Source organism: Canis aureus, chromosome 23 (genome assembly GCF_053574225.1).
Source record: "Canis aureus isolate CA01 chromosome 23, VMU_Caureus_v.1.0, whole genome shotgun sequence".
Lineage (NCBI taxonomy): Eukaryota > Metazoa > Chordata > Mammalia > Carnivora > Canidae > Canis > Canis aureus.
Window position 1 is genome coordinate 3425787 of NC_135633.1, and position 15696 is coordinate 3441482.

General features: G+C 37.5%; 1 protein-coding gene across 6 annotated transcripts in view; it reads right to left on the bottom strand.

Moving 5' to 3' along the window:
• ANO3 (anoctamin 3) overlaps positions 1-15696 on the bottom strand; it is a 373740-nt gene that overhangs the window by 7550 nt on the left and 350494 nt on the right. For all 6 annotated transcript variants that reach the window (XM_077866168.1, XM_077866167.1, XM_077866169.1 and 3 more), the window contains 6 exons: positions 10388-10485; positions 7669-7802; positions 6625-6777; positions 4533-4680; positions 345-425; positions 79-184 (listed from right to left, as the gene is read on the bottom strand). In XM_077866168.1, the coding sequence (XP_077722294.1) occupies positions 79-184; positions 345-425; positions 4533-4680; positions 6625-6777; positions 7669-7802; positions 10388-10485 (720 nt within the window). The remainder of the gene's footprint in view (positions 1-78; positions 185-344; positions 426-4532; positions 4681-6624; positions 6778-7668; positions 7803-10387; positions 10486-15696) is intronic.

Genomic DNA, 15696 nt, shown 5'->3' on the forward strand with positions numbered 1-15696 from the left:
CTGATGTACTGAAGAGTCAACTATTGTATCAGTAGGGAAAGCGTTTACCAGTAGTGATTTTATCAGCCTGTGACTCACCTCGAACACGATAATGAAGGCCAGTCGAGCGGCAAGGATATGCCAGTACTGTAAGGTGAACTCATAGGGTTTGGAACTCCAAGGGGGACCTCTGTAGTCTCGGTACCTAAAATCCAGAAGACAAAGAATTTGAGGAATAGAGACCAAAGTGCAAAGGCCCCAAATGTTTTTAATTTGCCCAAACTTCAAAATGACAGTTGAAATGGGCTCATTAGCATACAGAGGGAGGAGATGGGTGATGAAAGCAATAATTTGTAAGTAAGTACCTGCAATAACCAGATTTTCCCATACCAAGCTCGCTCAGGTCAAAGAAGGATAGGCTATTGTTGACATATCCCTTTAAACAACTGGGAGAAAAGAAAAGTATCATGTGATTCAGAGAGTCATAAATTGAGAGTCCAATTCTTTCATTACATATGACGGGATTCAATAAATACTATTACTCTTCCATTCTAATTATAAATTTCTGGTCACTCAGGTCTCTATCTCCTTTCATGAATCTGCAATTTTACCTTAATTTACTCTTGTCAGCTGTTTTCCCCCTTTCTTTTGGCTTACACTTATTAAGTGTTTACTATGCACTTGGCATTGTGTTAAAAATCTAAGTATGTGTTTTATAAATATACATGCAATAACATACCACCTAGTTAATGATAATTAAGCAACCATTTGATCATACCATATGTATTTGTGATTAACGTATTCAATATATATTTATGGAGGGCCTGTAATTTGTTAGAAAAATTCCTGGATGACTGACAATGCACAAAAAAAGGTAAAAATCCCTATCCTGGTTGGTGAGGCATTAAATTGTGGTCAGAGTTAACTTTTATAATAACCTTAGAACATACATATTATCATCTCCATCATATAGATTAAAGAACTATTACAGAGACTAAATAACTTCCTTCTAAGCCTGTCATTTTCAAAGTTTTTGATCTCAGCTAAACTTTTACATTTTTAAAAAATTACTGAGGACCTCAAGGAGCTTTTAGCAGAGGGGTTTTACATATTGGTATTTCACGCATTAGAAATTAAAACAGAAATTTAGAAAATATTTATCTACTAATTCATTTAAATAATTTATCAAATCCATTACAAGTTGATATAAATAGCACAGTTTTAAAGAAAAATAGCTGTATGTTCCAAAGGATGTAGTGAGAAGAATGACCGTTTTTCACATGTTTGCAAATCCTTTGATGCCTGCCTTAACAGAAGAGAGCTAGATTCTCCTGTCTCTGCTTTAAACCTGATGCAGGATGTTATTTTGGTTGAAGAATAAGTAGAGAACCTAGACTCACATAGACAAGTACTTGAAACAAAGGATATTTTAATAGCATTTCAAGTAATTATGGATATTTTTTCATTGACATTGCACCAAATTTCTACCCGTGATTATTTCTTAAAGTTTAACTGCACTGTGAAGTCTTAAAGTATCAATAAACTTTTGACATGGATTTTACATTAAAATCCACAGGTCTATCTTGTACTTTGAATTTATATTTTATCTACACATGACTTTGCAATATTAAATATGGGTCACTTGGGAAATATTTGTTTCCTGAATTATCTAGACCTTCCAAATGTTGTTAGATTTTTACTACAGACTATGAAAATAATTGTTAACATCAGCATTGACTTTTATCAGGAAAAAAAATCTGAAAGTACTGGGAACCTTTCAAGCTCAGTGGTAGATAAAGTTATCCAAAATTCTGATTTTCAATTCAAAACTTGAACTTTATTAATGGCAATAATTACTGTCAATTATTTTCCCTAAAGTGACAAGCTAGTTTTGTTCATTTCATAAGACTGATGCCTAAATATCCAAGTCTGAATAATCATAGTTTATGTGGCAATCACTGTTTCATGTTAAAAAATTGAGTAGTTTGCAAATTCAACAATCATGCAAGTTTTTTTGTCTGAGATGATCATTGTACTTTAGCCCGTAGCAGAAGTGCTTTATCACACTTCGTATTTTGTCACATAGGATACTGAGAAGCCATTTATTCAAGGGTGGAGATTTGATATAATTAAATTATTACTGCTTCATCGAGGGCATTCTGAATTTTCTCACTGGCATTTTTTAAATGGTAGCTATACAATGGTGAAGAATACAATTATGCAAAGCCAACAGAACATTTCACCCACTGTTGCTTTTGTACCATCTGGCAAAGCAAGCAAATAATATCTTAGTATTATTATGAAAATAATCTGGAGACCTGCAGATCTCATGTTGAGAATCTGCCCAGGATAAACAGCTGTTACAACCTGGATTCTAATGTGAATCTATCTTATTCTAAACCCTGAATTCTTAAGTACAGGACTACGCTGGTTTCACTCCCTTCTCTCCTTCCCCAGAGGGATGATTTATCATTTCAACCGCTCTCTACCAATACCCTTCTCTCTATCACCATTTTGTCCTTTTGCTGCTTTGGTGTGAAAATTTCTGATCTGAATGAATCTACTTTCAGTTTAGCTTCTAAGCATATCTGGAAAAAATTAAATAATGGGATGGCCCTAGGAATGTGGCTTCAACCTCATACAAGCCCTGCACATCTCTTCTTGAAGTTATTCTATATCTGGTCACTGAATGAACATGGAGAAGGTGTCAGGTGCCATCTACTTGAAAGCCAGGACTTGAAATGTAACAGAGGGCCCGTGATGTAATGAACACTGGGTATTACAGAAGACTGATGAGTCACTGACCTCCACCTCTGCAACCAACAATACATTATACGTTAATTACCTGATTTTAAAGACCCTTTTAAAAATATCAAAGAAAAGGGATCCCTGGGTGGCGTAGCGGTTTGGCGCCTGCCTTTGGCCCAGGGCACGATCCTGGAGATCCGGGATCGAATCCCACGTCAGGCTCCCGGTGCATGGAGCCTGCTTCTCCCTCTGCCTGTGTCTCTGCCTCTCTCTCTCTCACTGTGTGCCTATCATGAATAAATAAAAATTAAAAAAATAAAAAAAATAAAAATATCAAAAAAAAAAAAAAAGTAAACAGAACACATAACCAGCCAATTTCATTTTCACCCACCACTAGGGGGAAGCAAAGACAGTAGCAAAAAATGCTTCTAAGGAAGAGGGCTGCCAAATATGCCTACATGTTATAAACCTTTAAAATCTGCTTCTAGACTTTGTTGAATTAAGAAGAAGGGACTTTTTTGATTTTTCACTAGTAATATAAAAGCAACTTATTTATATAGTCTTTCATAGTTTATAAAATGTTACTTCAGACACTGTTTCTTTATTATAGGTCCAGATTGATGATCTTGGGCATTTGATTTGAAGTTAAAGTCCCTTGACAAGGCTCCAAAATATATTTTTTATTCCTTTATTCCTTCTCTCTGAAAGACAGATGTTTCTGTTCAGAAAGGCACTTCAGTGTTCTGTGAAATACATCAGTCCATCAGTAGAACTCAGGGTGGATTTCATGTTAAACCACAGCTCAGCTTCTTGGGGCACATGCCCTACATCTAAGGAAGATGCATGCCCAACGCTACTCCTGAGGCAGGAGGGGAAGTGGCTTCGCCTATCACTACTTTATCTCCCATCACTACTTCCACACCTAAGGCTAATCTCCAGCTGAAACTCCAATTTCTGTTCCCCAAGTCCAGTGCTCTCTTGTATTCTTTCTTAATACTTGCTTTCAAGAAGGAAAGATGTGAAAAACCCATTTCTCCTCAACAGTGGTTGTAAACTGGGTGATTTTGTCCCCCAGGCAACATTTTGCAATGTCTGAAGACAATTTTAGGTTGTCACAACTTGGGGAGTAGGAAGGCTGCTATTTGTATCTACTGGAGAGGCCAAGGATACTGCTGAACATCCTACAATGCACAAAATAGCCCCCACCTTATCCTCAAAAAGAATTATCTGGCTTAAAATGTCCATAGCACAGAGGTCGAGAAATGCTGCTCTAAAGTGTGGATTCAAATTTTAATAACAACAACAAAAAAAGACAAAGATCCAGGGCAGCGTTTTCTGCACCTTAAAATTTTTTGTTATAAATTCATTTGGAAAATTCCTTTATCACATAGCTGACATTTCCCTCCTATTCTGTATCTGCTTGCAAACTAGCTTTATTCCCTGTAAACAAATTGATTAACTAGTGTAGGCCTCCGTTTTCCCATCTATATAATCAGAAGATTGAACTGCATGATTTCTAATGTCTCTTCCAGCTCTGAACTTAACTTCTAAATACATTATAATGCTTTTAATATTTGGATGCCAGTGATGCATTTCCAAGTAAAAACACAGAGAGACTCTAAAATTATTTGATTAAAAAGCACTGTCGCCCTTTTTATCCGCTTGATTTCCTCCAATAAGCACACGGTAAGTACAATGATCAAAAACACTGCCCGTAATGGTCACAGAACAAAACTTCCCAATGAGTTCCCACTTCAATCACAAAAATAAAATGTATCAGAAAAATGTGTAAATTTCAACCTTACTTTTCACCATATTCAAAACGACTTGCACAGGGGCCATATTTATATTCATAGACAAAACGTGGGATGTAATCAGATGTAATAGCAATTACAAATGCATTGGTGATCACAGCCAATATACCAATTCCTTCAAGAATGCCATACCAGATACCTAGTAGGAGAAAGAGTGGAGATAGGGGATGAAATGGAAAAAAATAATTAAAACCGAGTGGATAGTCTTTGGAAAGAATGTTTTACTTATTTGGGGGCTACAGCTCTGTCCATTATTTACTTTATTTCCCTACACATTAGACATCTACTGAATACTTTTCCCTAGACAGAAGATAGAACCCATGAAGGGAGATCTGAAAATTAAAATATCATCAGGAATTGTTTCAAGAATTTTTTACATTGAAAATATAAAAATGTAAAAGCTTGATGTCAAGATATGGAAATCACTAGTTGACTTTTCCAGCCTGGCATACAGGTATAAGAAAAACCTTCTGAAATTGTATACGGTATCCACATACTATCGATTACAGTCAAAGTTGATGTTTAAAAAAATAATAATTTTTGCATTGGAAAATGCAATAAACACTAGCTAAAGCTGGAAAGGGAGTTTGAATTTTTCCTCTTTGATTTATTCTGTAGATTTTCTTTAATGTGTTTATATTATTTTAATAATGACATAATAAACATGTCTAAATTAAATAGCAATAATAATTTTAGACGTTTTAAAAAATGGGAACTCAAGTTGAATAGCATTAAATCTCTATAGATTAGAATATTTTAATCAGCTTTGTTGGCTGTGGAGCATATATATGAGTAAAATTAACTGAAAAGGCAACTTTGCAATAATAGCCAGAAAATTCTCCAAAAAAGAAGAGGGGAATTATGAATTTTTTTCACATACTTAGAATCTCTGTTTCAGAGCTATAGTTTAGTAAAACAGTATACCAATAATAAGTAGTCTGATCAAAGGGACAAATGGGGATTCTAGAAATATAACTAAGTTTACATATAGATTCATAAAATAGAGATAATTCAAACAAGTTTAAAAAAAGATGGAATATTTAATAAATTTTTTGTACCCTTTAGAAGGAAAACAAGCTGGGTCTTAATTTCAGCCCCTTTGTTAACAACAAATTCCAGTTAGATCAACAATTTAAATAAAATCCTAAAATGCCAACAGATAACCAAACAACACACACATATCTAAAATATAAAACAACTAAAACACAGTGAAAAATCGAGAGTTCTAAAGGACATTCTAAGAATGTCATAAATAATAACTGTAAGACAGATATATCAGTGTGATTATATACACACTAAAACCTTACTCATGATAGAGTAAAAGATTAAAAACCAGCATCTGAATATATATCAAAGGTTAATATTGTAAACAGAGATAAAGATTACCAAATCAGATATAATAGCCAAAGGTCATAAACAGTAAAGAAGAAATACAAATGTATTTAATCTCATAATTATAAAAAATGCAAGGAAATAAAGCAAGATATCATTTTCCCTCCTCAGATTATTGAGGACAAAACAGTATAAAAAAAAAAAAAAAGAACCCTTATTACCTGATGGAAATATAAATTGGCACGATATTTCTGGAGAACACGTTGAGAAATTATCAAAATTTAAATGTAAAAAAAAAGTAACTCCTTTGACAAAGGAGTTCCATTCTAGGAGTTTATCTTGAGGAAATGATCAAAGTACATAGGAAGATGTACGTTCACCTCAGTATTGTTTATAATAGAAAAAACTGAAATGATCTAAGTGTCTTCAGTTAAGGGGATGATTTTTTAGAAATGTCATATAACATGCAATAGAAATTTGTGCAGTAATTATAAAGAATGAGACAGAACTATACTAACATGGGAAGATGGATAGGAGATGAGTTTTTGGTATAAACAAGTTCGTGAGATAGTATGTTTAGTATACACATAACTCTCAACTGAGTTGTGTCCATTTCATTATTTTGTTGACCCAAACTGCTCAGTCTTGTTCAATTTGGAAGGGACCCCAACAATAGAAACCCACATGGTGCTAAGATCAAGGCACTTCTTGGCCTTAGCAATGCCAAAACCATTTAATTCCTGAATCTTACCTATGTCAGTTGCTCGAGCTGGAAGAGGCCTCCGCCACTGGGTGACAAATTTGTATGCATCCAGCCTGATCTCAATGATATTGTTTAACAAAGCCAAAAGAGGGGCCAGAGGAAAAGCCGCAACAAAGATGGTGGTAAAACCGAATTGCAAAACTGTCCAGGGAGAGAGAGAGCATCACAACATTAATAATATAAACAATACCATTTATTGAGTGCTTTCTTTGTGCCATATTAGGTGCTTTACATAAATCACTTGTAATCCTTCCAATACCCCTACAAGGTAAATATGCTCATCATATTTTGCAGTTGAGATAACTAGAGTTCATATGCGTTCAGTAAGCTTGCTAAAGGGTGGATATAAAAAAAATGTTAAAACTTGCATTTAAACTCTGATCTTAATGGGCTGAAAGTCCATGTGCTTTCTCCAGCATGAAGAAAGAGTGAAGAAAAAAGAAGTCAAAGAGGAGGCTTTGAAGAAAAATGCTTAGCTCTACGAGGGACTCCAGACACCTAATCTCATCCTTTCTTTTTAAGGTGAGAATAGGTCAGAGAAAAAGCAAATAGCAAGACAGCACACAAAGATTTTAGAGTTGGAGTGAGAATCCTCCATTGCTTAATATAAATAATGGGGCTTCTCAAAGAAGCTAAACTCTCGCCAGGTCTGAGCAAAGGTTTATTTATTGTAAGAAATAATCATTGCTTTATTTGCACAAGATGGCATGTTTTTGGCATAGGGATGGGTTGTGCTTTATTTTGTTCCTTTCAAACATCTGCCCTAAAGCTAGGTGTTCTACTGTGGGAAAATCCTTCCCGTTGCTCAAATGTTATGGCTGACACAAGACAGATTTTGTGTCTTCCAAGGACACTGGTTTAATATCTTCCCTCGTAATGTTGAGATAAAGGTATAGATGTATTTTAGAATGCTTGGGGTTGGAAAGGAGAGAGATGGTTTTCTCTCTTGAATCAAAGCCCGTATGAAGTAAAAACAAACAAACAAAAATGTATCAAGACGGCCAAATACCTGTGTAGAAGTTTCTTCCTTACCCATTTCTAAATACTCATCCATCAGTCCATGAATATTCATGGGCTGCAGGTTCCAATCATTTTCCCACTGAGGTATGGACGCATCTTGTATTCCCCGCTTGATTTTATGTCGTGACCACCAGTTCTGGATCAACCTACATCACAGAGCAGACAAAGGCTTTTTGAGCCCTTATTTAACTATATGGTGAATAATTTATAGTGTATTAAGGAAAGAGAGATACCACTAAGCATTGCTGGGTGCTGGAGATATTTACATGGTCTCCATTTCCAAGTTCCGGATGAGAGGATAGGCCTCAGCCTTCCTAGACCTTATAAACATCTACATAATGTATCTGAGAATTAATCTCCCCATACACTTAGGTGCTTCCTATACTTATTAGAGAAATACCCATTTCTATGATTCCTCCCCTCCCTACCTCCCCAGCCTATATAAATACTTCTGTGTTGCCTGTTGTGATTGGATCTGAGCCCTTCATTGCTCATAACCTCAAATCTTCTGGGCTGTGCTCTCTGAACATGAGTAAAATCATGTCCTGCACTAAATAACTGAGCCCTAGATAAGGTTTCAAGAGATAAAGGCTCCACCCTGTGAGGTGTTAGTTGTGTGGCTTTTAGTAAGTTGATATTCACCTCTCTGGGTTTATGAACATGAATGGCTTGCGTATTAACTATTCCATTCTGCTTCTGTAGTGAGCAATAGTTTACAGGCAATGGATCTGTGTCTGAGTCCATTTAAAAGACCTAGAAAGGAATAAACAACACTATTTCCTGAGCTTAGGGGAGTCTGTACATTATGTGACTCCGAAATATCCCATAGTGGGGACTCCTGGGCAGTTATTTCAAGAGTTAGATGAAAATTACCTCTAGAATGAAGTGAATCGCACAGTGCACCTAACTCTCAGTATTAATTAACCATGGACCTAGAACTCAGTGGGTGTTGCAAGAACCATCACAGACCAGAACTTGAGGTCATTGGTTCTTCAGTATACGTCCCATGGAGGTTACCTCTGTGACCTCATGAAGATGGAAAAGGGGCTGGGTGTTGGGATTGAGGCCCGCTTAGTTCCGTTTTATTTACCACAGTCTGCATAAGGTTTAACTTTTAAAAAGAGAACTGTGTTCTGAAAGTTTCCAAATCATTGCTTTGGTCCACTCCTGCTGGACTTGGAAAAACACCAACAGGATGTCCCTTACCATGGTACATTTGGGATTTGAGAGACATAGTCCCAGCTGACCAAGGTCATGGTGAAAACGTGTTACCCAAAGTGCATGGTATGGACACAAGCACCTGGACAATGACAATAAGAATCATTCTTAATACTATAATGACCACTCTACCACCTTTCATATGCTTATGAAGCTCTTGCATTCACAGCACATCAGATCCTGTGGCGGCCACTTGCTACCTAATCTCAGTTATTTTCAAATGACTTTTCCACATCTGTTGAGCCTCACACAGTTGAGTCAGGGATAGGAAGGGATACAGACAATGGGCTGGGCTCCCCAATCCTCCATCCCTCTGCTCTCTCCACTTATAAGAGATTGGTTTTCATCCATTTTGAATATTGAGGATCAGTATGAAAATCTCTTCACAAAACGGTTCTGTCATTTATTGTTGAAGGTTTAAAGACCACTGGGCATCTCCTGTAATCTCCTCCCTTATTTTCTAAATTAAAAAACAAAAAAATCCCCCACAATGTCACAGATAGGTCAAATAAATCATAATCATCTTTAGCAAGAGGCAGAGGAGGAACGTGAACCAGGTCCCAGTCATGTCATCGTCCATGCTCTCAGACTGCCTGCAACTTAACACAACACTCTTCGGCAGATTGCAGGGTGGATATCACTTCCGCAGCCCTCAAGTCTCTACTCGGGAATGTCGCGACACCATTCGTAGGCCCGCAAGGAGGAGGAATCGCAGGATAGTCAGATGACTAAGCCTAAACTACCTGTATCATCAATTAACTAGTTCTTCTATAGTCAAGAAATTCCTCAAAATAGTGATGTTTCTAACAACCTTGGCTAGGCCTTGGCTAGCCTCAAAGCTTCCACAACACATTGTTTGAAATAAACTTGATTTCAGTGTATTTGGAGGAGTAATATATTTTATTAGATGTAGAAGTGGGCATTCAACACCCTTCCACGTCAGCCTTCCACAACCATTAAGCTCCTTCCAAAGGGACAAAAGAGAATGCTACTGTTTTGTGAAATCAATCCTGTTCTAATGACTTATTTTTTCTTTCTGTGTAATAAAGAGTACAAGACCTCCCTATCTGGAATTTTATCTTTGTTTTATTGGTTTTTTTTTTCAGGGAGGGAGCCTACATGGAGGTTGTCTTTGTTAAACAGCCATGACCTCAGTCTTTCGGTGGCCAAAAGAAACCAGAAAGTCACTTTTATCCTTAAGAACCTACGTACTGTCAACAGTGCTTTAAGAAGAGCAACAAGCCTTTTAATGTGCTTGACATCTACTCCTTCCTTTAATCCTCACAAGTGTTCTTGAGGAGCAGAGAGCCACTGATCCCCTCTCAGAGCTGTGAAAACTGAGGCTCAGAAAGGCTAAACTCACACACAGTCACACATTTAGTGAGCAGCAGAGCAGGAATGGAACCCACACCTGTCTGCTTACCAGGCCCCAATTCCTAAGAATTCTTCACACTACCTGTCCTTTTTTTGTGTGTAGCTATATACAAGGCAAGTCTAAAAATAAAATGCTCACGGGTATCCCAGTTCCATGAAGTTGTTCCATATTTGCTTCAAAAACATGATGACGCCCATCTGGAGGCAGAGGTCTATCAAACAGCCACTGGGATGACACTGGAACAGAACAAGAACAATGATCTTGCTCTCAGTTGGTTACATGTCCCCACCCTCAGATCATACAGCAAATTCTAAAAGCCAGGCTGCTCTATCGCAGTGCACAAGGAAAATAAAAATAAGGAAGAAATAGCATGTATAAGGACACCAGATAGGGGTATTTTCAGTAATGAGGGTGGAATACTGATCACAATTTTAACAACAATAACAATGAATCTAACTTTTAGTGAGCACTTACTATCTGCCAAGCTCTGTACTAAGCATGATCCCATTTAAGGAGTGCTGTGGAATACTGTGTATCTATTAACAACTGGGAGATGGAAAAACATGTAAGTGTTAATAATGTGGTCTTTATAAATAATGTTTTGGACTCAGAATAATTTTCAAAGTATAGCAAATTTGCAGAGAAAGAGCAGAGAATGCCCATACATGCTTCAGCCAATTCCCTCCATCGCCCCTTTCATTACCAACGTATATTTGTCAAAGCTGAGAAACCAACATCATCTGATGTTTTCATGTGTCTAAACTGGGCTTATGTGCTTTGACGATGGGCAGAGATTACAGACGTAAAGTGCCATTTTCACTATTTCCCCTCGGAAGTTACATGGCAGCCACACAGCATCACTGGTGACATTAATCTTCATCAGCTGGTTGGTAGGGTCTTTACCAGGTATTTGTAAAGTTACTCATTTGTCCCTTTCCCTATTCTTTACTGAAGTGAGTCCTTAGGTCTAGTCCGACTTCAAGATAGGAGGCAGGTGTTAAGCTCTATATCCTGGAAGGGAAGATCTACGTATATTAGAATGTGCTTTTAAGTGATAGAAACACGCCACAGATATGGGAGGGGGAATAAAAAGAGAGGGAAAAAAACCATAAGAGACCCTTAAAGATAGTGAAAAAACTGAGGGTTGGTGGAGGGAGGTGGGTGGGGGATGGCTACATGGGTGATGGGCATTAGGATACTTGTTATGATGAGCACTGGGTGTTGTATGTAAGTGATGAATCACCGAATTCTTCTCCCGAAACCAGCATTGTACTGAAGGTTAACTAACTAGAATTTAAGTAAACATTTGAAGAAAAAAAATGAAAATTTTCCCTCTGGAAAAAACAAAAAAGCCACAAGATGGCTTGTCAGTATGATCCTCGTTTTGCCTTCCCTGTGCTCCTCTGCTTTTCCAGATGTCCAATAAATGTCAGAACCAGAAACCCCCACAAACAGAAATGCGATTACAATGAAAATCACAGCTGATGTGTTTTGCTTAAAAACTTTGCACTGCAGGAGATACTTGGGTAGGAGAGCGTGGGTCTGTTTCTTTAGAAATGGGTTCATGTCCTGCTCATAAGAACAACAGTCACTATAGCTTTGATCCAGTTTCTATTTCTGTCAAATTGGTACCAGTGGGACTTCAAAGGGAACAGATAATTAGGACATGAAGAGCCTGGTTTTCCGGTTCCAGCCCAGTAATTTAAAACTCCCTAAACTGAGTCAGAGAGAGGGCTTGCCAGTGGCAATTTTTATCGTGTAGAGAAGTCTCAGTTCTCCTATTAAGCACGCCCCTTCTCTCTAGCATGAATTCAGGACCCCCCTGAGCTCTGACACGTATGGATGATAGATGGGTTCCACAGAACGGCTGAGACACAGTAATTACTAAGCTACAGGGCCAGGCATAGGCCTAGATCACAGCTGTGAGATGAAACTTCATTTTTATAGAGAGACTGGAAGACGTAAAGTAACGCGTACGAGGTCATAGGATATTGACTGTCGGTAGGGAATTCCGAGCCTTGGTCTCCTGCACCCTGGTCTTCTGCTCCTGTACATAAGGCTAAAGATGAATCCTACTTACCAAATGTGTTTGTTGCCTTGAAGGGCTGGTTTACCAAAGCATATTACTATGTGGAAAGGGAAAAAGACCATTGCAGAACCATGTGATTGGCTCATTCTCCACGACCGCAGGCCAAAGTGGGGAGGCCGGATGACAGGCCATTTACAGTTTTGTTTAATTTGAGCCTTCATGATTTTGTGATTTATAGGGCGGAGAAAGGGATCCAACAGCTTCTGTGGGTCTGTCCTCCTCAAATAATAGTTCCCTTGAGCAAGATCCAGTCTTTTGATACTCTAAAATTCATTCGATAAGAGAGCTGCTACTTAGAATGAGTAAAAGGGCATGGGTGAGTGGGCAGGAGACCCAGGCTTTCATTCCCACTGCAGCCCCCCAAATCGTATGACTGTGGACAACCCATAGCTGGACGTCTTCACGTATTTTTGTCATTGGCTCTTCCTGAGAACCTCATAAGATGGGTGTTGGCATTTCCATGTTGTAAATGATGCGAAGGGGCAGATGGGACTACTAGATTCTGATACCCATGCTCCTTTCACATGAAGTATGTCTACTCTAAATCCAATTTACACGTGCGAGTCAGCAATCATTCTGCAAGCTCTTATCAATTTCCTTGATGTTCCTGATTTTGCCTGTGTGCTATTATCCCAGCGGTGACCGGAAAGCACAGTCTTCAAAGTGTGGACTCTGATGCTAGGTTGGTTGAATCAAACTGACGACTGCATCAGCTTATAAGTGTGTTTCTATAATTGTAGGCAAATTATATAACCTGTCGAAACTTCTGTTTCCTCAAGATGAGTGTAATAGCAGAATTTTTGCATTGATCTATGTAGAGCAGGTAAAAACAATTGCTGGAATGTGCTGGCATATAGTAAGCTCTCATTAAATATTAATCATCGTTACTATTTTTACATAGATTTACATAAAATATTTATGTGAGATATTATACAGTACAGTATGAGGAAAGGTCAGTGTAGTCAGTTCATCAATGTTTTTTTGTTTTTTTGTTTTTTTTTAGTTCATCAATGTTTTAGCATGTCAGTACCTTTTGCTTTCTTTATAATGGCTACTATTATTTGTGCCAGGTATTTTACGTGCACGATCCAGTTTTATCCACCTATCACCAATCCTACCGAGATAGCTACTCTTATCACAACTGACAAAAGAAAAAACTGAAACTAAGGTACTAAAAGCGTGCCTTTGGGTGGGGCATAATTAGAGTGTAGACTGTAAGACTCCAAAGACACAATACTTGTTACGTAGCGTGGTTATGTTCTTTTCTTCGGGACTATTAGCACCACCAGGAAAAGAAAGGGACTTCATCTGTATACCCCATATTATCCAACAGAGGCCTGGAATGGAGTGTCAGTAAATGCTTATTGTAGGATTGAAGTCAGAGGGTCAATTCTTACCTTCTGTTATGTGTACACTTCTAGAATTTCTAAGGTCCATCACAAAACCACATTTTTTATTTCACTAATTCTTTTCCAAAAAAAAAAGATAATCTTTTGTTGGATAATACGCCCTTTATGTATGCCACACATACTGTGGAAAGTGTGTAGGATCGTTCTGAACCATTTATCCTGACACCAGTATTAGACTTATTTCCCTAGGATAACAGCATCAGAATTATTTCCCTGGGACTCCCAAAGAAGAAACATGACTTCTAATGATTTTACACTTCAGAGTAAAAATATCCAATTAAAATTACTGGCGACAGCAATTTCTAACATGGCATCAGTATGCAGATCTATCTGCCTGTGCCACCTTGTTCTCCACACTCTCCTTGCTAATCCCAGTTGCATACTCCCGATAAAGAGTGCAATCTGGGTGCAATCTGGGTGCAATCTGGGTAGACAAAAGCTTTTTAGCAGATATAGTCTAGGCCATGAGTGAAAACTGCAAGTTTGATTTGGGGACTTCCTGGAGGTCTGAAATTATGGAAGCTCTTCATCTGTTTTTACCTAAGAGGATAACACCCAGGTGGCTGTGGAGATAGAGCATTGATAACTATCAGCTACAGTTTATAGAGTGCCTGCCAAAGTCCAGAGGTGGTGCTAATTGTGTTATGCAAATTATCTCTTATCCATAAACAACTTTGCAACCTAGTATTACTGCTGCTAAACTTAGAGACAAGGAAACAGATATTCAGAGGGATTAAATTAAGGGCAAAGAATTAATAAGTAACGAGGTTAGCAGGTAAGCCCAGTTTTCTGTGATGTAAAGCATGTTGTATTTAGGAAGTTGGGGGGCTTTCTCCATGTATTCCAATCAACTAGAAGGCTCTAGGGAGACAACATCAATGAGGACACCCTGAGTTTGGGGGGAACTTTTTAGAGACTGGAAATATTTGTTTTCTCAGTGAATCTTTTCTTAGCCTCTCTCTAAATTATGACCTTCTATTAATATTACCATATACTAAATTGGATTTTACATTAGAATAATTAAAACAATTTTGAACTACAGAAGCAATAAGCAATCTGACCAATGAGAATGGACAGGGTGCAGACATAGACATGATTTCAAGATGCAGAAGATGATAAATCTTGAAATCTTATTTTGCTGATAAAAAATACATTATTAATTAAATATGTGATGCCAACTGAAGGGGGGGAGAATCTTGATTACCTTTTACTCAAAAATAAGCTTCTAATGCACCAAAGATATAAGTGAAAAGTTCACACTTCACAAGTGTGAGCTTTTTAAAAAAAATCTAAAATGAAAAAAATACATTTTTGGGCATGATATAAATGCCTGAAATCATTAATAGCAGTGATATTTTACTTGAAAAATCCTATAGGGTTTAAAAAAATGTATCCAAACAAAATTAAGACATCCAAGAAGATGGGAAACTTACCTGCAGCAAATTTGAAAGATTAGAGCCTAACGTTAGTATAAGGTTTATAAATTTTTAGGACAGAGAAAAATAGTCTAGTAGAAATGAGCAAGAATAGAACACACACACGGAAATATAAAATATTTAACAAACATATGAAGAATATGCTCCATCTCACTCATAATTCAAGGAGCTGAAATCAAAAGGAGATCTCCTTCAGATGTTATATTGGTAAAAAAATGTTTCTGTTGGCAGAAGTCTGAGGAAGCAGGCTCACAGACTACAGGTAGGGGCTGGCATTTTGGGGGATAATTTGTCAGTCTCAGTGACAATACACAATATGCTCAACCCTGTGATCTAGCAATACTAGACCTTTTGTTTCCATGACATACATATTATAAATCCATAAATTAAAAAAAAAACAATTATGAGACTTGGAAGATACAGATCTATTTGTCTACAGATTGGTGTTTCAAATATGATTTCTTTTGGATGAAGTTTCCCTGTTTAAAATGAAATCTGACATATTCAAAAGTT